Genomic DNA, 27,559 nt, shown 5'->3' with positions numbered 1-27,559 from the left:
GTCACCTCCACCCTGACCCGAGGACCAATCAGGGGACAGGAAATACTTTCCAAATCTTGAGGAGGAGTTTCTGTGTTTGCTGTTAAGTTTTTGGTTGTTGTTCTCTCTGGGGTTCTGAGAGTGACCAGATGTGCAAAACCAGAGGTTTCTCTTCCAATCTCTCTGATTACAGGCTCTTTAAGTCAGAATGTGGTACTGGTAGATCAAGGGCGAGTTTAACTTCTCTTTGTTTTCTTTATTTGGCAAATGTGCATGTTGGCTGGAAGGAGTTAATTTGTACCTGTATACTTAGGCTGGAGAGGGTATTCCCAGTGTCTCTCAGCTGAAAAACCCGTACCTTCATCCAATCTTAAATTGTACAAAGAATGAATTTTTACTTTTTTCCTTCTTTAATTAAAAGCGTTTTCTTGTTTCAGAACCTGATTGATTTTTATGTCTGGTGTGAGACCCAAGGGAAGGGTCTGGATTACCAGGAATTGTGGGGAGAAGAGGTTTAATTTTTTTTTCCTTTTCTCCTGTTTGTTTTTAGGGGGGTTTTTTACTTCTTCGTTTTTTTTTTCTTCTCGGGAGAGTTGGAGAGCGGGGGAGGGAAGTCGAGGGGGAAATGTGGATTTTCCTCTCTGTTTGTGATTCAAGGAGTTTGAATCACGTAACTCTGTTCAGGGTAAACCCAGAGGGGCAGCCTGCGGGTAGAGCAACGTGGGGGTAAGGCGTTTACTTCCTGTATTAAGATCCAGAGGGTATGGTGGTCTTGGGTTCCCGGGCAAGGTTTTGAGGGACCAGAATGTACAGGCCACTGGAAATTCCTGTGGTGGGGCGCTTACAAGTACTAGCTGAGTAATTGAGCTTAGAGGATTCGTGCTTGGATAGCCCCATCTTGTTGGATGCTAAGGTTCAGGTGGGAATATGGTACAATGACATTGCGTGTTCGCGTGTAGCGATGGATAGATAGATAGAATTAAAAACCAGTGAGGTTTGTCTATTTCTCTCCTTGCTAGCTCTCTGCAGGCAGATAGCGGGTTTGGGTTTAGAAGCAAAAGCAGATAGGATTTTCTTCTTTCTCTTTCCCTGCTAACTGTGTTTGGTAAAGCAGGCTAGAGGAGATTGTTTTTAAAAGCAACGGTCTGCAGGTTTTTTGGTGTCTCAGCCTTCTGATAGTACTCTGAGGCAGAGGCACTAGGTTTAACAGGATCATTTGTTAAACAACGGGACTCCGTTTCGTGAGTCACCATACACCAGCAAACACATTTGCACGATGGAATGTTTTTTTTCTTTTACTCTGTTGGGAATAGCTAGTATGAAGGGTTTAAAAAAAATGATCTGTTAAGCAACCACAAGGAAGCACCCAGAAGCAGGCATTTCAGACAGATAACACCAGAGGTGCCCCAAACACAAAAGCAGAATCCATTGACTACCAAAGTACACCCTGACACAGGAACGAGCAGAACTGAGGCAGAAGGAACACATCAAAGGCCAGACCACAGCCAGACATGGAAAGAACTTTACAGAACTCAGTAATAAAACAAAAAGAGTGGGCTGAGAAAAAGCAGGGCGCCCACACAAGAGAACAGCGAAGAGAGGCTGCCCAAGGAGAGGAGCTGAGATAAAAGAAAGAGAGAGGAAAGAGAAGGACGGGAGAGAAGCATGAACTGGTAATGTAGCGCGGCTAGGCAGGCTGGCTCCAGTCAACCCACAACGCATCTCCCAGTTATTGATTCACACTCCAAAGAAATTTCCCACTACAAGGCAGGTTTGATGACATTGAGGCCTTCGTATCATAGAAATCTGTGAAAGGACCTGTGCCATGGGTACGCATCTCTGAGACCAGGTACATCGATAGACTGAGGGCCAACTGCTCAGTGGATCCCTAGACAGAGGTGGCCGGTGCTGAATGCCTAAGAGAACATGAACGTTATAAAACTTTTTCAACCAAAGGCAGAAGCAGAATGGGGCTAACACCTGAGCATTGCACCGTCGGAGGTTCAGAGGCCCTTAAGGTGGAAACAGAGTTCATTCACCCGACACGGCCTACCACCTTGGGACAAAATATATAATACACCTGGTGGTTCAGGAGCCAACTGTTAAATCTGGGCGAACATGTACCTACCTACATAAAGTTAGAGCAGTCTTAGAGGCTGTTCCGGAGGAAATCAAGAAATGTACATCCTAGATTGGAAAGATCCAAACTGTAACCGATGGTTGGGGCGAGATTGGAGCCCAGTGGGGGGAATGGCAGCAAAGAAAAAGCTGACTATCAAGGCGATGCGACTTCACAGGGGTCACACCGACAATAAACCCTATACCCAAGGCAACCCGAGACCCCACCTACAACCCAAGACAAGCTGCCGACTCCCTATCTCTCACCTCACCAATCTCGAGTAACCCACCTTCGGCCCAGTGACCAGTCAGCTGGGCGTGCTTCAATGTAATGAACTGGACACGCTAAAGGCTAACTGCCCCAAGAACCCACAACCGAGTGCAGGTTCTTATATCTCCATTCACTTCCAAAAATATCCCAGACCCGATGCCTCTCAAATCACCCTTGGAGCGAAGGGAAAAATTTTGCGGTAGGCCTGAAAGACAGGTAGCCAGGCTTACTGAACTTGTTAACCCTTTACAGTCAAAAGAGATATAAAGTACTTCTGTTCTATTAACTCCTACTATCTGTTTATGACAGGGACACCCTGACATTAGCCTCCCTCATCCCCACTCCCGTGCACAGCAAGCAGGAGGCTCCCGGGATCAGCTCCAAGATAGAGGGCAGGAGCAGCACATGGCAGTGAGGGGAGGGACAGCTGAACTGCTGGCAATTGGTAGCTTGCTGGGCGTCTGCCAGACAGGGAACTTAGGGGAGCTGATAGGGAGGCTGCTGGTCCACCCCTGTTCCAAACCCCCACCAGCTAGCTGCAACAGGCTGCTCTTCCTGCAAGCAGTGGACAAAGCAGGTGGCTGCCAAACAACACTATAAGGGAGCATTGCGCAACTTTAAACAAGCATGTTCCCTAATTGATCCGCAGACTAACAACAAAACAATGTTAACCATGACAACTTTAAGTGAGGAGTTACTGTATAATTTTAAAATTGTTTTTACTTAATATAAAGAATTCAAAATAAAACCCATATCATTTAAAACTATGTATATTAACGTCTTCTTAAAGCTCTTGAGCCAAAACTTTTTGTCCTGGCTTCACCTCTACTAATCCTTTCGCTTTGTCATAAATATTGAAGTTTTGTTGCTAAGTTTTATTTTGCCAGCTTTTTTTTCTTGGACTTTTGGCTTTCCCTTTTCCTCCTGCCCCTTGACCATCTCAGTACTCTCCTTGCCTCTGTACTACCCTTTTCCTGCTCCTTGGCTTTATTTTGTTTGTATTTCTTTGAGTTGCTTTTTACATTCTCTAGCTCTGGGTTCCCCATAGTGTCTGGTTCACAGTCTTCTTGATCAAATTGAGCATCCTCTTCCACTTCATAAGTTTTGTCAACTGCAAGTCTACATCTGTATAGCTCTCACTATATCCATGAACGATGTCATCCCTCTGTCTGTGGAACAGAAGTTCATTTTGCCTGCCTTCTGCAATAATCTGTAAGTTCTCCTGCAAATTAGGTATCTTTCAAGTCATAGTAGCACCAATAGTTTGTGTGGAGCTTAATTTGAATCCAGTTAGTGAACTAACTTGTTTTCATCTGCAATAAGCTCCAGGCTTGATCTAGTTTGTGCGGCACCAGATTCTCTACATTTGTGGGCTTATCTGTTAAATTTGCTGATAAATCCAGCACAGGTTTATGATTACAATCATCACTGAACCAGGGGTGGCTCTAGCTTTTTTGCCATCCTGAGGACGGGAGGTCCCTGGTCCTGCGGATTTGGCTGTTTGCCTGTGGGAGGTCTGCCAATCCCATGGCTTCGGCGTGTCTGCCGCTGAATTGCCATCGAATCCACGGGACCGGCGGACCTCTCGCAGGCAAGCCGCCGAAGGCTGCCTGACTGCAGCTCTTGCAGGGACTGGCAGGCTACCCCCCGCGGCTTGCTGCCCCAGGCACACGCTTGGAGCACTGGTGCCTAGAGCCACCGCTGCACTGAACTGCTCCTCAGAGGAAGAATGTGGCAGCAAAGGAGTCAGAACTTCATCCTAATCGGTATCACACTCCAACATCTGCACCTCTACAGTCACGTCTGTCGGACACTTCTCTTTCTTTGGCTCTTTTTCTCTCTCTCATTACTGCCATGAAGCTCTGTTGCCAGGTCTGCTGTAGAAATTTTCTCTTTGTGGGATATTTTCCCACCATTCTCAGCACAGCTCCAATGAGATCGAGAGCTCTGTAGCCTTCCCTGGTTTGATCTCCTCTTTCCTTTCTTTTGGGTTTTCCTCTATTAAATTCTTCTCTCCCAAAGTCTTTATGAAAACTTTATTTTTGTAGGTCAAAGATTTTGTCATAACCTTCGTGTCCCCAACTCTTTCTTTTATTCTATGTAGTTCTCACCTGCTATTCAAGTGTCTCCCTGGTTCTTCCTTTTTCTTTGCATCTACCATTTATTTTCTGTTAATGTCGTGTGACAGCTCTGGATTCTTAGTGAAATAAACAAGCGTTTTCTTTACTTTTTCATATTAATTCTATTGATTTTCAGTGAGGCCTGATATTTGCAGAATATCATCTTCCTTTTCCCTCATGATGAATATGGGTAAATTGGTATTCCTCACTCTTCACAAGCCCTGATTCCACTTGGAAATTGTTCAGCATGGTGTATCCATTTTAGCCAGGGTGATTCAACAACAAAATTAAAGCACAGGTGGAGCGGCGGGGTCAGGGGCGGCTCTAGACATTTTGACACCCCAAGCACGGCAGCATGCTGCGGGGGGTGCTCTGCCGGTCGCCAGTCCCGTGGCTCCGGTGGACCTCCTGCAGGACCAGCGGACCCTCCGCAGGCAGGCTGCCAAAGGTAGCCTGCCTGCCGCCCTCCCGGCGACTGGCAGAGCGCCCCCCGCGGCATGCCGCCCCAAGCATGTGCTTGGCATGCTGGGGCCTGGAGCTGCCCCTGGGCAAGGTGGAAAATCAGAGGAGCCATTAGCTCCATTATTGTGGTACTTCTCCAGGCTCTCTCTTTATTTTGCTTTTGTCCCTTTTAGGACAATTTGCACTCTGACTCTCTCTGTGTCCCTGTGGAGATGCCCTCTCTCTTTCTTCTAACAGGGCTCCTTGCTATAGCTCCAGTGGAGTTTTTTTTTGTATTCTGACTGCCACTTTCCTAGTCTCCACTCATCTTCTCCAGACTGGAACTTTTCCTGCCCTCTCATTCCTTCTTAAAGCCTTATCTACTCATTCCTTTTTCTTTGCTTTTTCACTCCCAAGCCTACTCTGAAACTGCTCCACTGTTTGGGGCTGAGGGACGCAAACTCACCCCGAGTTTTTACTGACTCTTTCCTTCTCTCTCTCTCTCTCTGTCTCTGGAGGTAGCTTTTGACCTCTTTACACTGTGTACAGTGAGCAGGGAGGCTACAGTGTGAGTAGAGACACTCAAAAATCCAATCGCTGAAGTACAGAATGACCTCCTGCCTGGAATGGAAGTCCCTCACTTTTTGAAGTTCAGTATCTCCTGTTCATCTCTGGTAAGGGAGGATCAAGAACTCTGGGAAGTTCAATTCCATGCCATGAGCTGTGCCCTGTAGACGAGATCCTCCTCAGCTGGCATAAGTCAAATCTGCTCCAGAATTTGATCCTGCATATTTTACTACTGTAATAAGTTATATATGTGTATATATTAATCCCATTTAAGTGGCTAAATCAATGGAAGAAGCAAGGGCCACTATGCATTAAATATTATCCAAGTATAAGACTCTGTACTTGATACTTCTTTGATGAGATTAGTGTAAGAACCTAACTAGCAAAGAATAGAATAAATGAATTGAAGCACATGCTTAAGTGGTATTCTGAATATGGATGTTTTCCTAAACTTGAGCCTAATGCAGACAAAATAGATACTTTAAGTAAAGATGCACAGTCAAGAATAGTCAAATACAGTTTGGTAGGTTAAAGAGACATTTTCAGGTACTTTAGTTCCAAAATGTGGCCTATTTTAAAAAATTAGATTTATTTAAATCTAATATACACAGAATTTATTTCAGAACTCACAAATGGTCCTTAACATTCTATCTCAAACACTGAGGAACATTAATATTTACTAGTGTCACATTTGCTTTCTGTTCCTCAAAAAAGTCCAATAAGTTACACGTTCAAGAGTGTCAACATTGCAAATCTTGGCCCATATTCTCTTCTCGCTTCTATGCAACCACATTAACTTGAAGAGATGTGTGAGGCAGCAGGCTGGGAAAGTGTTTTTTCTGATCACTTGTCCACAGGCAACTAGAATTTCTTGTCAAATAACCAAGCGGGTTGTCCCAAATTTCAGGCCTTGATCTTAGTGCCTCATGTAAATTAAAATGAAATGTTGTTGCTGCTGTGATTTGTCTGGAGAGATTTCTCTGCATCCTGCTTTTTCTCTCTAAGATGGTTGTGTCAAGATTTGTCACTTTTATTGTCTGTGAAGTGTGTATGACTTTCCCTTGGCTTTACAAGGTTAATTTTCTCTTTCTTGTAATATAAATAAAAATGTGTTTTTATTTATATTAAAGCACATTAAATCAGTGCTCCAGGACAAGCACTGGCTATTTCTTGGTTACCAAGTGAGCTGCGACATAAAAAACTTAAAAATGGCTGCCAATTTGAGAGATCATGCCATACCATTGTGGCTGTGATCAGTAGAAGCTCCCTACCTGGATCCCACCAATTTAAAAGAGAGGCAGCCCTCAGTGGAGGAGCCTGCAGCTTTTCAACTAAGAGCCACTTTGCTCTGAAACACTTCTGGTCTTTTAAGCCCATCGCAAAGCGTATCTATTTTCTAAGTCTATTGGGGATGGAAGGAGTCAGTGGGTATTGAGGCTTGTGAGAGCATAAGGATGCTTGTGGGACCCTTTTATTGGAGATTGATTTTTGTTGGGAATGGGGGAGGGATGTAAAAAAGATTGATGTTAGCAGCTAGCTTTATTGTTTGTCTTCATAATCTTTGTTAAAGATAGCTAGAGATTTTTGTCAATATTTTTATAAATCAGAATAATAACCAACTAAAAATCTGTGCCACACAAACTAGCTATGTACTTCAACACAAATCAGTTCGACACTTAATCTGAACTTTTAAAAGACATCCATTTCTGATCCCTCCGTTTCACTGGAAATCAAGGTTGTATATGTATAGAAGTGAAGGCAGAAGTTATGTGTATTGCGAGTGATACCTGTAGGTGGGATAATGGGAAAAGTGAAATTGTGGTTGTAGGTTGCAGTGGTCAGGTGAGGACTAAGCTAGGTATTTCCTGGATTTTGTTCAGTTTATGCAGTTCAGTGACCTTGTTTGGTTTTCAAATAAGTTTTTGTCTGGTGGATGTAAATAAAATTGTGTCAACTACTTCCTTTTAAATCTGCTTTCAGGCATTTGACAATGAGCCATAAAAAGAGCAAAACAACATTGCATTGCACTTCTATAATTTTCATCCAAGGACTTCAAACACTTTACAAATGTCAAGTCTGATTTTTGCTTGCAAAGGTCTAAATGACTCTGCAAGATGAAATTCTGTTCTAGGTAGGTCATTATATCATCCCCATCAACTGTGGTATCCAAGCATCTAGGCAGTGGAGCACTGGTTAAACCTCTCAACCCTCCTGTAAGGTAGGTAAGGGACACATATAGGAATTCATTCTACTGAGCACTAGAATGCAGCCATCTCTTGAGCAGAGCACAGCAGAGTGTAATAGGGCACAACAGTACTATACAGCACCTTAGGAAATCACATGAAGAAGAACAGTATAGCTAAGTAAGACTACAGTGGGAATTTAGCTTAACAAAATATGTGTGTTTACAAAAAGAGCCATGGGTTCATCATCTGTTGTCATGGATTACAAGTAGCTGATGCAATATTTATTAAAACATTCAGGCCCTGCTTTGCCATTGCCCTGGGGCCCATTTGGGCCTGTGATGCTGACACAAAGGGTCTGCAAATCAGCTACCTTGCCCCAGCACTGAAAATGAGAGACATTTCCTAAAATCTGAAATGAGGTTGTGACTCCTCTCCCAGTCCACCCCTCAGCACAGGAATCATCATTGGGCACATGCCCCCCACCCCCAAAAAAGGCTCCACCTTTTCTGAGGAAAGAGCCCTGAGCCTCAGCTCTGCTCCTCTAGCTTCCACTTTCTGGTCAGGAGAACACTTCACGCTGTAACTCTGATACACCACTAAATAGTAAGTGCTAGCCCCCTTTCTCTCTCCCCTCCCACCATACAGATAATGGAAGCAGGGCTTATTTATTTTCTGGTTTCTGACCTTCAGGGTATGTTGGCCTCATGCAGCCATGAGGGCTAGAATTTTTATTGATTGATTTTAATGAGAGCTGGGATTCTTGTGCAAGCTCCTGATTCCAGCAGCTGGGGCTTTAAGAAAAACAATGACATTCACAAGAGTTGGCAATGCTGAGACGAACCCCCCTTTTCTTGGGCTAGACCCATGGGCGGCAGGTATAATAGACCAGGGAAAGCTATGCTGCTGTGGGAAGCCGGGTTGCCATTTTTTGCTTATTATTATGCGCTATGCAGGTTCCAGGGCAGATGAGGCAGCAATATCTGCTATTCAGCTTCCCAGGTTCATTGTAATCTCCCTGAGCTGCAGAGAGATTACTGGTGAACCCCAGGAAGCTGAGTAGCGGATATTGCCTTCTCAGCAGCCCCAGAACCTGCAAAGCACATATAAAAAGCTCAGCTTCGTCCGCTGGGCGGCTGGGGGTTTCAGGGGATGAGGCTCGTAGCGTTTCCCATTCTCCAGCTAGGGGCTGAGGCCGGCTGGGTCTCAGGTTGATCAGCTGGCCTGGTTGAGGCTGGGGTGGTTGGGGCAGGGCCCGGGGTTGGGGTTAGCCAGCTGGGGCTGCTTGGGCCGGTCCGGGGCTGGGGTCAGCTAACCGGCACAGATGGGGTCAATTGGCTGGCTGGAACTGCGTCAGAGCTCATGTTGGTCAGCCGGCTCGAGCCGGCCCAGGGCTGAAGCTGCTCAGGCCAGTCTGGGGCTGGGGTTGGCTGACCAGCACGGCTGGGCCTTCTCGGGTCAGCCTGGGGCTGGGATGGGCCAGCTGGTGGAGCTGGGGCTGTTCGGGCCGGCCCGTGGCTGGGGTCGGTTGTCCAGCTGGGGTGCCAATTTTGGTTGGACTTATTCCTGGAGGTTTCTTTGCATGACATAATCTTTAATTAAAGATTAATCTTTAATTCCTGGAGATTCCAGGCCAATCCTGGATGATTGGCAACCCTATTCAGCCGGCTGGAGCCAGGACAGGGCTCGGGTTAGTCAGCTGGCTGGCCAGCACAGTTGGGGATGCTCGTGCTGGCCTGGGGATCAGAACGCCGGGTCGAAAAGGGACCCTGACAGCTCCAGTCAGAATTACAAGTTTTCCAAATGCCATTTCATAGAATAAATTTTCAAAGTTATCTTTAAAAGTTAATAGGCCCCACACCTGAAATCACCTTCTCTCTGTGAAATCTGAAAAAAATTCTGTAAGTTATTTGTTATTGCTTCCAGTCTAATAACTAAAGCTGAAGATATAATAAAAGGATACCCAAGTTAAAAATCATGACAATAAATTAAGTTCTGTGTGGTGTTCATGCCGTTTGCTTACTTTTTGCATTTCTCTCATCCTGGATAACAAACATCTGATGAAGTCAGTTTCACTTTTGTGAAAAGTCATTTTTACTTTCAGGTAGTTAGTTCTGCAGTGTTTGAACTGAAAGCTATAAAATATTTATTTAAAAACAACCATTAGTATGGTATTTTTTAAATTGTGGTTCATTATTTCTATTACAGTAGTGCCTAAGGAGCATAATCAGAGGCCAGGGCCCTGCTATAATAATCACCAAACAAATACACACACAATGCCTGACCTCTATATTAACATTTCTATCCAGCTTGTTTTTTCTCTCTATTTCCTCAAATTTTACACAAGCTTTTATTAGAGAGCCACATTTAAATTGGCAGCTTATGGCTTCAGTCCTACCAAATCTCATCCATGTGCTTCACTTTACTCACTGACTTTAAGGGAACTATTTGAATGAGTCAAGTTACGCAAGTGCATACATGTGTGCAACATCAGGGCCTAAATCTTTAAATTGATTTTTCTAATCAATAAGCTTTTGCTGTATCTTTTGTGCTGTAGTCTAGAGGTAAGACTTTCATTAGATAAGAAAAGATCATTGGCAGGTCTAAATTGGCCTAAAATTTAAGTTTTACAAAATGAATCCAATAGTAATATTTCCCATGCGAAATTTAAAAAATGGGAACAGCTTAAAAACAATCTCCGATACTATTTACAAGCCCAGTATTGCTCCAGTGTATGAAAACCAGAAAGTGAAATTGAGGATCTATTTTTATTATCCAAGCTGAGGGAAAGACATGATGTAAAAATAACCAGGAAAGCGTCAATTTGATTTTTAATACTCATTCAGTTCATAGAATATCAGGGTTGGAAGGAACCTCAGGAGGTCATCTAATCCAACCCCCTGCTCAAAGCAGGACCAATTCCCAACTAAATCATCCCAGCCAGGGCTTTGTCAAGCCTGACCTTAAAAACCTCTAAGGAAGGAGATTCCAGCACCTCCCTAGGTAACCTGTTCAAGTGCTTCAGCACACTCTGAGTGAAAATGTTTTTCCTAATATCCAACCGAAACCTCCCCCACTGCAACTTGAGACCATTACTCCTTGTTCTGTCATTGGGTACCACTGAAAACAGTCTAGATTCATCCTCTTTGGAACCCCCTTTCAGGTAGTTGAGAGCAGCTCTCAAATCCCCCCTCATCCTTCTCTTCTGCAGACTAAACAATCCCAGTTCCCTCAGCCTCTCCTCATAAGTCATGTGCTCCAGCCCCCTAATCATTTTATTAGAGCGGGGGTTCTCAACCTTTTTCTTTCTGAGCCCCCTTCTGACTCCCCACTATAAAAACACCATGGTCCACTTGTGCTACAATAACTAGTTTTCTGCATATAAAAGCCAGGGCCTGTGTTAGAGGGTAGCAATCAGAGCAATTGCCCAGAGCCACACACCACAGGGGGCCTCTCAAAGCTAAGTTGCTCAGGTTTCAGCCCCAGATGGCTGGGCTTGGGGCCTCAGACTTTAGCCCTAAGCGATGGGGGTTCAGCTTTCTTCCCTGGGCCCCAGTGAGTCTGATGCTGGCCCTGCTTGGCAGCCCCCAGGAAACCTGCTCGCAGCCACCCAGAGGGCCCCATACCCCTGGTTGAGAACCACTGTATTAGAGTATGCCATTCAGTACAGTTATGCCCTAAACAAAAGACCCCTGCTAGCAGGAAATATCCAGCCTGCTTCCAAAATGGGTTTTGGGTGGTGAGCAATGCAAGTACCCCACAGAAGATTATTTTGGTGCACATAAGGGATCCATACTTCCACTCATCTTCACAAGCCCAGTTAGACAGTACCAGTGCAAGTCTCACTGTCCCAGGGCCAACACGAGGTCCCCCCAGGCCAGCAGGGCCGGTGCAACCACTAGGCAAACTAGGCGGTTGCCATGGGTGCCAAGTGGTTGGGGGTGCCAAAAAGCAGTGCCTTGGCTCAGCAGGGAGAAGCCACCCTCTGGAGGCACCAGAGAGCCAGAGCATCCCACCTGCAGGGGGCGGCGAGCCCAGCCATGGAGAAGCCGGCGCTGCGCAGGGGGGCAGCAGCCTCGCAAAGGCAGCGGCGCTGCTAGCGGGGAGCAGCCACGCCCCCCAACCCCTCCTGCGGCCCGGCACCCCCCTGGGCTCCTGCAGGCTGCAGCGGATGCATGTGGGCAGCAGCCCCCATGCGCCCCGCTGGCTCCCCCCTGCACACTCGTGCCTGGCGGCTCCCGGGCATGTGAGCCGCCACCAGGGCGCAGGGCCCTAAGCCTGCTCTGGGAGGGGCAGCAGCAGCAGCTCACATGCCCGGGAGCCACAGAGCCCAAGCGCAGCAAGGGAGGAGCTGGGGGGCACACGGGGACTACCACCCACATGCATCCACTGCAGGAGCCTCTGGGGCGGGAGACCAGGCCGCAGGCTGGGCAGGGAGCACAGCTGCTCCCTACCAGCAGTACCGCCACCCCTGCAGGGCTGCTGCCCCCCGGCACCACGCCGGCTCCTCCATGGCTGAGGCTCACCGCTGCCACAAGTGGGGTTCTTTGGCTCTCCGGTTCCTCCAAAAGGCAGCTCCTCCCTGCTGAGCTGCTGCAGCAGCCCAAGTCCAGCAAAGCCAGTGAGTGGACTTGGGGCACGGCCACCTGGGTGTGCTCATGGGCTATGCACCCTCCAGGGGAGTTCAGGGGGCGGGGGGAACCTGGTCTGAGGAGCAACCCGTGGGCACGGCTGGCCCCTGGGGTCTATAAAGGCTCGTTGGGATTTGCCCCTCAATGAACCGATGAGTGGGGAGGGGCGGGCAGGGGACGCCAGGTGGAAGTTTCGCCTAGGGCACAAAATATCCTCACACTGGCCCTGTGGGCCGGTAATAATTCCTGTGAGACCCGAAGCCAGAACACAACGAGTTCAAGGGGAGAAGCTGTGGCGCCTGGAACCAACCAGTGACCCACGCCCCATTCAGAGCCCACATGGCGGGTGCGGGGAGAGCCGAGCCTGGGCTCAGGAGAGCAGAGTGCCGGGCCAAGGCAGCCGGACCTACGCCGGCCCTGCCTGCCTGAGGCCACTCACCTCCCACCCCGCGCGGGGCTCCCGCTCGGCCCAAGTCTGACGGGCTCTGCCCCGAACCCACCGGTCCCCAGCCAGGGAGGGGCGCGGGGCTCGCAGCTGCCAAGGGAGGGGCAGGCAGGGCTGAGGGCTGGGCCTGACGGGATCCACTCGGCCGCCCCAGCCCGGACTCCAGGGCACACCCCTGACCTGCTTGGTCTTGGCCTGGGCCGCACTCAGCCCCTTCCTGCGCAGCACCGTGACCGTGTCCCACTCGCTCTCCGCCATGGCTGTTATTAATATTGAAAAGGAAAAATGTGGGTTTTTTAGAATATTTTCAGCAGACAGTGTCTCTGTAAACTGGGTTATAGCAGGTTTAAAAGTCTATAATATTTACTGATGATTTCCATTTAAATATCACTGGTGGGAACAATCCCAAAATGTTGTCTTGTATAAATCAATAAAGAGCTGTAATAGCTCCTACATGAGCACACTTGCAGGTTGTTATAGTGCTGTACAGAAATATCCATACAATCTTATATTTAATGTTTGCTATAACATTCTCTGAACTGAAATTTAGGAATTTTGATCCAAGCTTTTCAAAAGCCCAGAGCAAATTTAGCTACATTGGGATAAAGAATGGAAGACGTATGACAAGACACCATTTCAGATCTGGGGAGGGGGGGCAACTTTAACCATGATTCCAGAGGCTACGTAGGCACTTGAAAACTCCAGGGTTTTTTTTGCAAATAACAACTTAGAAATTAGCTTACAGGAGTACTGTATCTAATTCCTATATAAAGAAAAAAATAAAAATCAGACTCAGCTCTAATACTAACTTGTTCTGATATCTTGTGTCAAGTCACTTAAAGGACACTGGTTAGTTTTAAAATTTTAATGTATATTCTTACTTTATTACTAACTCTTGAATGTAATTGAAATAATTGTTGAAAAATCTAGATTACTTTCTATCACTTTTTTGCAGTTCACCAAGCTTGGAACAGATCATTTAACTTTTGGAAACATCCTACTAAGCAAGGTCTCATGAGTTTATACTGCACCTGCCTAGGGCTCCAGGGGTGTTTCCCCACTACAAGTAATAGACTAGAAACTGACTTTAAACAGAAGTGAAACTGACACTTTCAAGTCACTTTCACAGTATTGCCAGCCTGGAATGTTCAAAAATCATGAGTCAGGCTCACCAAAAATCATGAGACTAGCTTTAAAATCATGAGATTATGTACAACAGATTAGGTGATCTTTTTATTTGCCTTCTGCTTTTTGAGCCTTTAGGGTGCACTTAGGTCACATTTTGAAGCTTTCTCCAGAGCCATGAGGGCTAGAAAGTTATTTTTTCTTTAAGAATAAAGGGTGAAATCATCACATATTCACTTGACTCCAGAAGCTGGGGCTTTAAGGAAAACAACTATCAGGAGACTCATGACAAAAATCATGAGAGTTGGCAACTCTGCTTTCCCTTCTGTTTAAAGGCTAGATTGAGATGCAGTTCTCACAGGAGAATATTCAAAACTAAATACCAAGAAAATTCCACATTTTAAAGTTGAGGAAAAAATTGACACTTCTGAGGTATTTCGGGGCCACTGCAGGCAGGAAAGGAAAATAAACAGGCACCGGAGCTCTAGGCAGCTTTTCCTCTTGAAAGAAAGTTGGAGTCTCAAATCTTCTAACCCTTAATCCAGTAAAACTTCTATTGGCATCAGTGCCTCCACTCCTAGATATTAACATGTGCTGAATAATTATACACTTCATACTTAAATGTCTGAGCCATCTTAACCAGGGCTACACATATTATACAATTGGTTCAGGGACTACATTTTCTGGCATATTCTGAACTGTGCTGAGCATGCAGATGGTACCTACTGAATAATACAAATCATGACAATAATCGTTGACTTTATGGCCTCTGTGGATGCAATTTCTGTTCTTTGTTCTGGAATTGGCCTGGATTCAGATGAAACCCTAAAAATCTGAGGTATAAAAACATCTGACACGCATTCCTTCCTTTTCTCGAACTCAGAAAGAAAAAAAAAAAAGACAAAAAATGATTTTCAGGTAAAATTACACAGCAGCCATTGCCCTACAGCCCAGCCTGGGGCAGAACCTGACAACCATTGCGGGTTAAGTGATCTCCTCTCATCTGATTCTTATTCTCTCTCTTTCTTCATTCTTCCTGACCTCTTGCTGCTTTTTATGCTGTCAACCATGACATCCTTCCCAATTGCCTCGGATTGATTGCTGAAGTCTCAGAGAACTGGCCTCCTTGGTTTTATTCCCATCTATCAGAGTCCTCTTTTTTGCAGCATGCAACAGAAAAATAGGCTGGACCAATGGATAGGGAGCTAGCCCTGAGAGACCTGGGTTCTACTTCCCTCCCCACGGACTTCCTGTATGACCTCAGGCTGTGCTCTAGGGATAGCATTTCAAGGTTTTTAGGCTAGTGAAGGCAGGGGGCTGGACTCACTGACCTTTCAGGGTCCCTTCCAGTTCTATGAGATTGGTATATCTCTATATTCTTTTTAAATATTTTTATGTGCTAGTTAAATAGTTATGTATGAAGAACAGGAGTACTTGTGGCACCTTAGAGACTAACACATTTATTTGAGCATAAGCTTTCATGGGCTACAGCCCACTTCATCAGATGCATAGAATGAAACATATAGTAAGAAGATATACACCTCTACTTCGATATAACTTGACCCAATATAATAAGAATTTGGATATAACACAGTAAAGCAGTGCTCCGGGGGGGCGGGGCAGGGCTGCACACTCCAGTGGATCAAAGCAAGTTTGATATAATTCAGTTTCACCTATAATGCGGTAAGATTTTCTGGCTCCTAAGGACAGCGTTGTATAGAGGTAGAGTTGTATATACATACAGAGAACATGAAAAGGTGGAAGTTGCCATACCAACTCTAAGAGGCTAATTAAGATTAAGATGATCTATTATCAGCAGGAGAAAAAAGACTTGTAGTGATAATCAAGATGGCCCATTTCAGACAGCTGACAAAAAGGTGTGAGGATACTTAACATGGGGAAATAGATTCAATTTGTGTAATGACCCAGCCACTCCCAGTCTCTATTCAAGCCCAAATTAATGGTATCTAGTTTGCATATTAATTCAAGTTCAGCAGTTTCTCGTTGGAGTCTGTTTTTGAAGCTTTTCTGTTGCAAAATTTCCACCTTTAAGTCTGTTACTGAGTGACCATAGAGGCTGAAGTGTTCTCCTACTGGATGTTATGATTCCTGATGTCAGATGTGTGTCCATTTATTCTTTTGCATAGAGACTGTCCGGTTTGGCCAATGTACATGGCAGAGGGGCACTGCTGGCACATATCACATTGGCAGATGTGCAGGTGAATGAGTCCCTGATGCCATGACTGATGTGATTAGGTCCTATGATGGTGACATTTGAATAGATATGTGGACAGAGTTGGCATTGGGCTTTGCTGCAAGGATAGGTTCCTGGGTTAGTGTTTTTGTTGTGTGGTTGCTGGTGAGTATTTGCTTCAGGTTAAGGGGCTGTCTGTAAGCGAGGACTGGCCTGTCTCCCAAAGTCTGTGAGATTGAGAGATTGTCCTTCAGGATAGGTTGTAGATCTTCGATGATGTGCCGGAGAGGTTTTAGTTGGGGGCTGAAGGTGATGGATAGTGGCATTCTGTTATTTTCTTTGTTGGGCCTGTCCTGTAGTAGGTGACTTCTGAGTACTCTTCTGGCTCTGTCAATCTGTTTTTTTTCACTTCGGCAGGTGAGTACTGTAGTTTTAAGAATGCTTGATAGAGATCTTGTAGGTGTCTGAAGGATTGGAGCAAATGCAGTTCATAGAACCTAATCACATCAGCCAAAATTTAATTCCCCATGTTAAGTATCCTAACACCTTTTTGTCAACTGTCTGAAATGGGCCATCTTGATTATCACTATAAAAGTCTTTTTTCTCCTGCTGATAATAGCTCATCTTAATTAATTAGCCTCTTAAAGTTGGTATGGCAACTTCCACCTTTTCATGTTCTCTGTATGTATATCTATCTTCTTACTATATGTTCCATTCTATGCATCTGATGAAGTGGGCTGTAGCCCATAAAAGCTTATGCTCAAATAAATGTGTTAGTCTCTAAGGTGCCACAAGTACTCCTGTTCTTTTTGAGGATACAGATTAAAATGGCTGCTACTCTGAAACCTGTTGTTATGTATGAATTGTTTTCAGTCAATGTATACTTTGTCACTAGATACTGATCTGTATTTAAGGGCAAAGAATCTTTCTTTAATGAATAATTTGACACTGGTAGCTTTTCTAGGAGACTCTCACTATTGAGTTAGAAAGTGAGAGATGTGGCTCCTATGGAATTAGATACTTAAGAGAATTTTAAAAGAAAGAGGAAGATTTTTGGAGGAATTTAGAGACGCTGGCGCAACCCTCCTACTTAAACCTCTATAATTAACTGCAGATGTAACATAGCATCGAGTTGACGTAATGACTAATCTAAAGCCCACTGAAGGCTGTGGATGAAGCCCTAAGAAAGGAAGAGGTAAAAATGTCACTTTGCCTTTCTAAATGGAAAAGAAGAAGAAGAAAGAGTTAGGAAACCTACTTCCTTTTTATTTATATTTAGAAGGGTATTTATGTCCTCAAAGGAGAATGGTGCACAGATTAGTTTCAAGCCAACATCTGATATTGGCTATCAGTCAATGCTGGAAACTGATGAACCTGCATTCATGATCAGAAGCTGGTTGTCAGTTTTTCGAGTATTTTGATGATGCTGGCTTTCGAAAACACTCACCCCCATTCACTTGTGCGATGACAGAGAGGGAGAATTATTATTAATTAATTTTTAGATTGGTCCTTACTTGCTAACAGGAACAAACTAATGTTGTTTCATCTAATGCTAAGTGACACACTGAAAGGGGAAAGTTGGTGGTGAAGTAGTTGAGATAGACCTTGAGTTGAAAGTTTTTAATGACATTCACTAAGTGATTGGCACTGATATTTATACTGAATGGGCTACTGAGGACAATATTTTTCACCTGCTCATTACCAAATGTGTCAGTTCCTATTTGACAGGAGTCATCAAGTAGAAATCAAAAATCTGCAATGAAGTTGCTGGCTATTTACAGCTACAAATCTCCTAGTAATATCTGATATACTGCTGACAGCAACTGAAGAACATGCTTTGCCTATCAACTTTTATGTTAACACTCACCTTGACATTTCAAAATACTCACTCATCAGGGGTGGAATATTTCATGAGCATATCCCAGGTGATAAGTTTTCTTTATGTTGAGCTGCTAAAGATCTACATTTCTTCCAAGAATACAGTTGTTAGCACTCGGGCCTTGCTGCCTTGGCTAAATTCAGTTCTGCCTAGCTAACTTCCCTCTGCAATCTGTATATAATAGTCACGTAATTTCCTAAATTGTTGCATACTCTATCTCTACACTGTTTAAAAAGATGCCATGTTTTATGCACAGGTGACTACATTTCAGTGGCAGACTGCTAGATATGTTTATATAGTTTGTAAAGCACTTTGGATCCTCCAAGATAAAGAAGAGCTATATAAATGCAAGATACTTAAAGAAGTCAGATATTTTTAGAGAATAGTTCTTGCTACTGGAAAGCCTTGACTTCAATGGGAGTTTTGTCTGTATAAATAACCATGGGATTGGTCTCTGGCACTCTTGAACACCTATTTGTCTTTGAAGGTGCAACTGTCATCATGGGACTGTAGAAAGATACAATTTCTAAAATAAAGTTTATCTTGATCCAATTTTATTTGGCACTCATTCCAATGTTCAGACTCAAAATGTATCATTTTACTTCTAAACAACTGTGAAGTTCAGGTCTCCATATTGCAGAGTAAGAGCCATTAAACTCAACATTTGCTTGCCTGAGGAAATGATTGTACGTAGTACGATGTTGCCTCCTGTTTTAAATAGGAGATGGGTGCAAACAGCTTGGGCCAGCTATCTTGTGGTTTTGATAATTTCTAACTAAAATACCTTGCATTGACTCTCTCTCCACCCTATTTAGAAAGGAGCTAAAAAAAAAAGTGGAAAGCTCTAGGCACACTGGCTAGCCAGTAAGCAGAACTCAGTCTCTGTAATAACCAATTTTAATCAGTGTTTTAATCTGTCTTTTATGGTTCCAGCTAAGCAACTATAAATATGCATGTGAGTAAATTTGTTAGAGTGTGGAATATTTCTTTAAAAGTTAGTGAGCATGCATGAGATGAGAATTATGACAAAGGACACCACAATGTACATATGACAGACTGAAAACATTTCTCTTGTTTTGACAGATATTGCCATTTCAGGTGTATTCCTCATTTTATGTGCAGAGACTCTCTCAAACAGGTAGAATCTACTAAATTGGAAGAAGCTTTAAGTTCATATGTTGGGCCATGTTTACTTAGTTGTTCTGTAGCATATTACACTAGAGACCACACTTTGGGCCAAATCTGTAATATAATAATAATAATAATTAGGAGATATACCAATCTCCTAGAACTGGAAGGGACCTTGAAGGATCATTGAGTCCAGCCCCCTACCTTTGCTAGCAGGACCAAGTACTGATTTTTGTCCCAGATCCCTAAGTGGCCCCCTCAAGAATTGAACTAACAACCCTAGGTTTAACAGGCCAATGCTCAAACCACTGAACTATCCCTCCCCCCCCAATTCTCAAGGATTTTAGCTCAACTTAAGGCTCCAAGATTTGCCTTACAAGATGCAAGAATTCCAGCACATGAGCTGATAAAGTTGAGCCCAGATTGAATAATGTAAATTTTCCACTTCGCTGGGTGTTGTGCTGTTTTTTTGACAATGGCCCTGTCGTAGCTTCCTACTCAGATTTGAACCTTAGCATTCATAACTGAGAATGCTAGCATGAACCCCTCTAAGCTCAATTTACAGCTTAGATCTGATCTCGCTGCCACCAGCCAAGTGATTTCCAGGACTTGGCTCCCTCTCAGGTCTCCCCAAAACCTTCTCTGGGGGACCCCAAGACTCAGAAGCCCTGAGCCTTACACCAAAGGGAAAACAACCTCCTCCCCTTGTCATCTCATCCCCAGCTTTCTCCCGCGGTATCCCTGGTGATACTGTACTTAAACTCCTTGAAGCAAAACAGAGAGGGCAATTTACCTCCCCCCTTCCTCTCCCTGAGCGCAAGCACTTCAAACCTAGTCAAGCTAACCAAAGAGATTTCCCCCACCCTTCGTTCCTAGCCTTAACCAGAGAAAAACTCAAAAGGTTTAAAAAAGAAAACTTTATATAAAAAAGAAAGAAAAAGACATAAAATATCTGTACAAGATGACAATAATACAGGATCAATTGCTTAAAAAGAAAAATGAAACAACTAGAAAAGGAAAGAAAAACAGCCTTACCCAAACAATACAATTTAAAGTACTTATAGCCAAATACACATAAAGACCCACCAGCCAGATACACAGATGCAAATACAGCAAAACAATTTAAAAGACTATACTTGTTCCTGTACTCACAACTTGAAACTGAAGATAGAAGCTTGAAGATAGAAGGAACCCTCTCATAGCTAAGAGAGCACAGAACAGACTCAGCACAAACATTCCCTCCCCTGAGGAAGCTTTGAAAAATCCAGTTTCCTGATTGGTCCTCTGGTCAGGTGTTTGGTTCCCTTTGTTAACCCTTTATAGGTGAAAGAAACATTAACCTTTAGCTATCTGTTTATGACAGGCCCAAAGTAATTTGATGTGCATGTACAAGAGCTTGTTCAGGTTTATTATTTTTGTAGGTAGTGTTTGGGGCTTTTTAGATACAGAATGCCATTTAGTGGGATCAGTTTGTAAATTGTTTCTCTTTTTTATCAAGACAGATGACAAATCAGCAAGCTTGAGGAAATCTCTAAAGTGAGTGCACAGCAGGCACCATCTTCACCCCACCCTTGAGTAACTGTCATTCTTTGTTCCATTCTGAGAGACAGGTACATATTTTTAAGTGTTCCTCTCCTGGTTTTTCCTTATTAATTTATGAACTTTCAATTTCAAATACAAAATTAAATGCATGGAAAAATACCGTAGTTCACCAAATACCAAGGTACTTAGGCACAAGTGAAGGAGAATATAATGGTGTTAACAGCCAAAGGGTACACACTTAAAATTCAATTTACTCCTAATCAAATGCAATAAGGACAAGCAAAACAATTCTAGATAAAGATTGTTTTCTTTGGAGATGTTCATCAAATGTAATAGGGACTTGCTTGACTGAGAAAACTGAACAGGAGAAAATTAGTCATTATTTTATTTCTTATGCAGATTATTGCATGTTACTTTTAAGTCATCAGAACAAAGTGGGGACCTCCTGTTCAAAGGCTGCACTGCATGTTACTATGTAGTAAAGCTTTTCACCCATGTCCTTTACAGTCAAGATATCCACTTGTTAACATTATTTCACACACTTTAATAAGAACACAAAGAGGAGAATACACCCCTTTCTCTCTCCATGAATTCAGGAGAATTTGATGTCTAAACTTTGCTCCCATCTCTCCCACTGTGTGTCAAAGCCTAGCATGCTTCAACCAAATTGCACTACATTTATAATCTACAGCAACAGTCTTTGCTGAACTGCTATAAAATTTGGATATATGGTATGATATTCAGACAGATACTTTATTCTAGCTCCCTCACTGCCCAACTCTACCTGTAAATTGAGTAGCAAAGTCAAATTAACCAGATACAGACTTGACCAGCAGGAGAGAGCAGGGGGAGGGGAAAGAAAAGCAAAGCCTTTTCACTTCCCTCCATCTGAAGTGAGCTGAGCTGCACAGAGAAACTATTTATTGTCATGTTTCAGAGTGGTTATTCTCAGCTGCACTTTGCAGCCTCTCCCTCAGCCAAGATCTTACACACAGGGAAACTCACTAAGGTTATTCAGCTTCCCTTCCTCAGGAAGCTCTGAACAGGCTGCAAGGAGTAACAGACCATAGTTCTCTTTTGCAAACAGAATACTAAAAAACAGAAAATGGTACAAAAATCTGGAGGGGGGAGCTGGGGGAGAGAAGAGCTAAGAGAAAATAGAAATGAGGACAAAGAAATAGAAGAGATGAAAAAAAAAGGCAGATGAAGTAAAAGATGGGATGGAGAAAGACTGGCTAAAATACAGCCCCTCTTGTAGAGTTGAAATGAAAATTTAAGTGCTTAATGGGGGCTTTGATTAGCATTGGATTAATGTCCAGGAGAGAGGGCTGTGATACTCACCAGGGGCACCCAGTGTTGTGGGGCACTTCAGCAGCACCTTTCCCCTCTCTGAGGGTACGTCTACACTGCACGATTATTTCGAATTAGCTTAAACCGATATTACAAAACAGATCTAATAAAATCGGTTTAGCGCGTCCACAGTGGGATCCCGAAATCGATTGTTTGCGTCCATGGTCCAAAGCTACCATCGATTTCAGGAGCGGTGCACTGTGGGTAGCTGTTCCTCAGCTATCCCATAGTTCCCACTTCCGTGTTGAGAGCACAGTGCCTGATGGGGCAGAAAACACTGCCCCGGGTGGTGCTGGGTACAGCCTCACCCCTCCCTTTGTGAAGGCAGCAGACAACCCTTTGGCGCCTTTTTCGCGGAGTGCATTGAGCAAACGCCATAGCACAGCAATCTTTCCCTTTTTTTTTTCACGTGGTGGTGGGGGGAAATAAACTGAGGAGCTATTCCCTGAACCACGCCAGACACTGTGTTTGAACCTACAGACATTGGGAGCTCAGCCAAGAATGCAAATAATTTTCAGAGACTGCTGTGGACTGTGGGATAGCTGGAGTCCTCAGTACCCCCTCCCTCCCTTCATGAGCGTCCATTTGAGTCTCTGGCTTCCCGTTACGCTTGTCACGCAGCGCTGTGTATCCTGCAGTTTTTTATTCAAACGCTTTGGCATTTCGTGTTCTGTAACGGAGCTGGATACAACAGATTTGTCTCCCCATACAGCGATCAGACCTAGTATCTCCCGTACGGTCTATGCTGGAGCTCTTTTTCGATTTCAGACTGCATCGCCAGCCGTGCTGATCAGAGCTCCACGCTGGACAAGCAGGAAATGTAATTCAAAAGTTCGCGGGGCTTTTCCTGTTTACCTGCCCGCTGCATCCGAGTTCAGATTGCTGTCCAGAGCGGTCAGTGCTGCACTCTGGGATGCCGCCCGGAGGCCAATAACGTCGATTTCCGTCCACATGAACCCTAATCCGAGTTATCACTATCGAATTTAGCGCTACTCCTCTCGTTTGGGAGGAGTTCCGAAATCGATTTAAGGAGCCGTTTAACTCGATATTAATGACGACGTCGTGTGAACGGATACAGCGTTAAATCGGTATATCGGCCATTAAACCGATTTAAAGTCGCAGTGTAGACCTGGCCTGAGTGAAGCAGTCTTGTCTGTGCCTGCTGCAGCTCAGCTCTCTGAAATCAACAGCCTCTGGCAACACTAGCCCCTGCCTTCCAGGCCTCCATAGACCTCACTTTCTCAGTTCATCCTAGTAATAGGTTCACACCAACCCTCGAGTTCTTGCAGTGGTCCCTCTATAACACTCAGCCCCTATCACTGCACGCTCATAGAAATTACCGGAAAGCTGTCCCCAAAAGAACAGTGTACACACAGCTTGATAGGTACAATTCAGGATTAGGTCCTTGATAATATCATAGCACTAAGATATATATTTATAGTGAAAAATCATAAGTATATGATCAAAGATTAAGATTCAAGAAATACTGAGTAAGGATAACGGAATCAGAAATGGTGACATATAAAACAAAACAGGTATAAAATGCATCTCACAAACTAAACTTAACTTTAACAGGCTAAAATCCTTGTCTAAAGTAGTTCTCTCACCCCAAAGCCTTTTTTGCAGAATTTTCAACCAACCTTGGTTGAGAGCCTGTTCTCATGCAGTCATACTGCCTGATTACTTCCTGAAGTGCCGGATAACAAAATGCTTTATTTGTCCCCTTGTTACAGTCCAGTAAACTGATAACTCTTCTCCCCCATTGCTCGTTTTTCCTGTTGACTTCCCATGTCTCTTTTTATTGGCATTCAGTTCAAATCAGTGATGGGAGGCTCATTGTGAAAAAAAAATATACAATACTTAATGTACATCTCAATTTACTAGCTGGACAAGCACTCCTGGTCTGAAACCTCTCTGTGCTAGTGGCTCATACCTTCATACAGACTCTCAGAATATATTTTCAGTATCTATACACACATAACTTCTAAAATATCATCCATACATATATATCTCACAACGATTATGAAGATCAGTATGACATATGCTTGTATTAGATATCTTCCATGACATTCTTTATGGATAAATACTACAAAAGTGGTGTTTCAGTTGTAGTGAGTTGTGAGGCCTATTAGGAGTTGCTGACACACAGAAGTGAACCCTTTGCCAGCTGGCACCAATGGGCCTCTCTGTCAGAAGAATGTAATCTTTGTTGTACCACATTCTATAGGGCTTCTGCATCATCGTTGCTTTAGAATGTTTTTATTGAAAAAAAAAGTTTTAAACATTATAATGTACAAAAAATTAAAAAAAAAAAAAAAAAAAAGAATTACACAGCAATAACATTAGTGAGAAGTCACTGAATGCGTTACAGAACTTACCAAACAAACGGTGATGGAACAGGAATTTTCCAGCTATCAGTCCCGTAAGAATGGCAAGTAGCCATAGAAGCACCTTCAGAAACCTCCAGCCTCCTCCTCCAGGGTATTTATTTGTTACAAATGAAAAGCAGTTGCCAACAACAATAACATTGGCTTCTGTCTGACTGTGAGATACTGGATCCTCAGCAAATATTAAGAAGTTAAAGAAGATCACCAGGTAAGCCACTGTAAGGCGAGACCAGGGGTGCTGGAAGTAGTAGCGGAAGCCTTTACCCATTCTCAAATACTTCAGGACAGTTGTCTGCCTGTGTATACAAGATATATCAGTACATTGTTATACCCACCAATCAGCATGGAATTCGGAAGCTGTCTAGATATTTCAATAGTCAAACCACTTAACATTTTCCAGTGATTTACTTTTGATATTCTAGACTAACCTAGTGATAAACAGTTCCAACAAAACAGAGTCACCAGACAGCAAGTATGAAAAATCGGGATGAGGTGGGGGTAATAGGAGCCTATATAAGAAAGAGACCCAAAAAAATCAGGACTGTCCCTATAAAATCAGAACATTTGGTCACCCTAAAACAAAAGCTGTGTTAGAACTCAAGGCAAAGAAAAATTAAGACTTCCTGTTAGTTTCAGTAAAGGCATGCTATACATCTTAGCATGCCATTTTTATTTTTAAAATGTCTACATTCTTATTAAAGTACAACTACATCACAGTTAACATGGCACATGAATATGGGTCAGCAAAAAACATGTTATATGGCACTTGAAATTCATAGTGCCTGTCTCATGCATTCAAAAAGATACAGCAAAGCCTCCACAAATTTTGATTCTAAAAACCTTTCATCCCTCCTGTCTCTTCTTTGACACAGGTGCTGGAACTAGTGCTGCCACACCCCCTGGCTTGAAGTGGTTTCCATTATATACAGGGTTTACAGTTTGGTTAAATGGGTCTCAGCACCCCCACTATACAAATTGTTCCAACACCCCTGCACACATACACATAGATCCCAGGCCTACTACTAAAACTACTCCATCACCTTTTGGAAAGAACCTGGACTGAGACTGCATGAAAACCACATAGTCAATTCTCTTTATCACCTGCGAGATTTATAAGCCTCCCAATAACACCACTGGAGATTACTATACATGGAGGAATGAACAAATCCCAGAGTTAATCTATGAAGGGCCTGACCCAAAGCTCATTGAGATCAGTGGAAGTCTTTCTATTTACTTTGGCTGATTTGGGATAAAGGCCACAATAAAATGTAACCTTTTAAGCAGGGCACTCCCATTTCCTGCACTTCAAAACAACTTTGTATGAATAAAAACTATTCTAATTTTGAAATGTGTTCACTTATAAGAGCACAGATTTATTATTTTTTTCCCAATGTGGTCTGTTTCAGTTCTTTTCCATCTACATATTTGTCTCTTTGTAAACATTTCAGTGTGTAGGTTCATTATGTATTCATTAAGACACAAAGCCAGGAGTGCTATAGAGTACTACAGTTGTTCAGAGAACCAGACTGGGGTGGGCAGGCTGGTGGAGGAGGAAGCAATCCAACAGCTCTTTTTACAGGATGAGCATTTAAAAATATAGTCTACATAACTGAATGAAAAACAGTTTGTCAGTGTCATACAATGTGGAAAAAATAAATAAGATGCTTCTTGAAAATGTTTACGGAATAATACTTGTGTCAATGACAAAGGTCTCTCTGATAAGTTTAACTCTTTATGTGGGCACTTTTAAAAAAAATTCAATATCTAGTTTTTCTTATTGTCAGATTCCTATATTACATTCAGTAAATATTAAAAACAACAGATTATATTTACTAGTCAGGGCAACAATGTCAAACTTCATATAAGACAAAAAATATATCAGAGAAAGCACAAAATAGATTAGTATGTTTAAAAGTTGATTAGCTAGTACAAGGAAATATGTCATCTTTGGAAGAACTTTATGAACTGAAGAAAGTAACTTGAAGTGGGAAGTTATTACTCAAACAAGCTAAAGACTATTTAACAAGGTCAGACAACAAGAAACCAAAGATGCATTTTAGACTACAAAGTCAGTACATTCCTGTCTTCTTTTTGTGCTACTGTTAGCATGAAGAAAAGTTCTAATTATTCTATTCAATTAGACATCTTACATTTAAGAGGCAGGTGGGCAAAGACAAGACAATCATGTATCCACCAAATATTTTAATCACTAGGTTAACCTAGAGTTACCAGGTAGTGAGCAAAAGATATAGCCTATTAGATATTATTTGGGTAACAACAGGAACCAATTCTTTAACTAGTTGCACTAGGTTAGAAAATAAACAGAAGAGTGCTCTTTGCATCCAGCAAAGGTTCCGAAATTTAGGGACTATTTTAGAACAGGTGTGGACTGCAACATGCTCATTTAACCTATTTTATTTCCTGGGCAATACAAGGATTTGGCTTTTTTTTTTAAATCTTTTTAGAATTAATAAGTGGAGCTCGTTAAAACCGATTGTCTCCAACTAAAACTGAATGTGGTTTTTTATTAGGGAAATCAGCACCTGATACGGTGATATGCCTCCGCCTACCCACGCGCACACACACGCTTCAGTGCCTGCTTGGGAAGAATCATGCCAACAACACAGTAGCAGAAAAGGGGCTGTAATCTCCCCCGCTGGGGGTGTCACAATACTAACTGCAGCAGCCCCCATTCCCCGTGCGAAGTCCTGCCCATCGTCAAGGGAAACCCCGCTACAGTGTGGTCACAGCCGCTGGGGGGCCAGGCTGGAGCTGCCTTTCGCACACGGCGGGGCGGGGCGGGGCAGGGCTGTTACACGCCGAGAAAAATGCAATGTACTCACCGAGCTCAGCAGCCACCTTTTGCTCTAACGGGAAACTCCTACGTGAGCCAGGCTCCGGCTCTGGCAGGGCGCCGCTGTCACGGTGCTATAAATGCCCGCCGATGGCAGGCCCGCGTCTTTCTCCTGCTGCTACTGCGCCGACCGCACAGGGCCCCACTCCTTGCCAACAGCCTGCGCAGCGCTCGCCTCGGCCGCGGGGGGACCCGCTGCCTGCCTGGGGGGTGGGAGGGTTAGCAGCTGGGCTCCTCCCGCGCGCCCGCGGCAGCTGCCGCCCTTCTACAGGGCCGCGGGAAGGGCGAGAACTGAACACACAAGCAGGGGCGCGTGGCGGGCCTCTCGTCTCCGCCGCTCGGGGA

At 43.8% G+C, this 27,559-nt stretch overlaps 1 protein-coding gene across 1 annotated transcript in view; it reads right to left on the bottom strand.

The window, feature by feature from the left end:
* TMEM117 (transmembrane protein 117) overlaps positions 1-27,295 on the bottom strand; it is a 363,574-nt gene extending 336,279 nt beyond the window's left edge. The window contains exons 1-2 of the mRNA XM_075065932.1: positions 27,204-27,295; positions 24,352-24,656 (exon numbers count right to left, since the gene is read on the bottom strand). Of these exons, the coding sequence (XP_074922033.1) occupies positions 24,352-24,628 (277 nt within the window). The 5' untranslated portion in view covers positions 24,629-24,656; positions 27,204-27,295. The remainder of the gene's footprint in view (positions 1-24,351; positions 24,657-27,203) is intronic.
* Positions 27,296-27,559: the final 264 nt, after the last annotated feature.

This window comes from Chelonoidis abingdonii, chromosome 1 (genome assembly GCF_003597395.2).
Source record: "Chelonoidis abingdonii isolate Lonesome George chromosome 1, CheloAbing_2.0, whole genome shotgun sequence".
Lineage (NCBI taxonomy): Eukaryota > Metazoa > Chordata > Testudines > Testudinidae > Chelonoidis > Chelonoidis abingdonii.
Note: the sequence above shows the minus strand (reverse complement) of the source record. Positions and strands in the feature narration are given on the sequence as shown.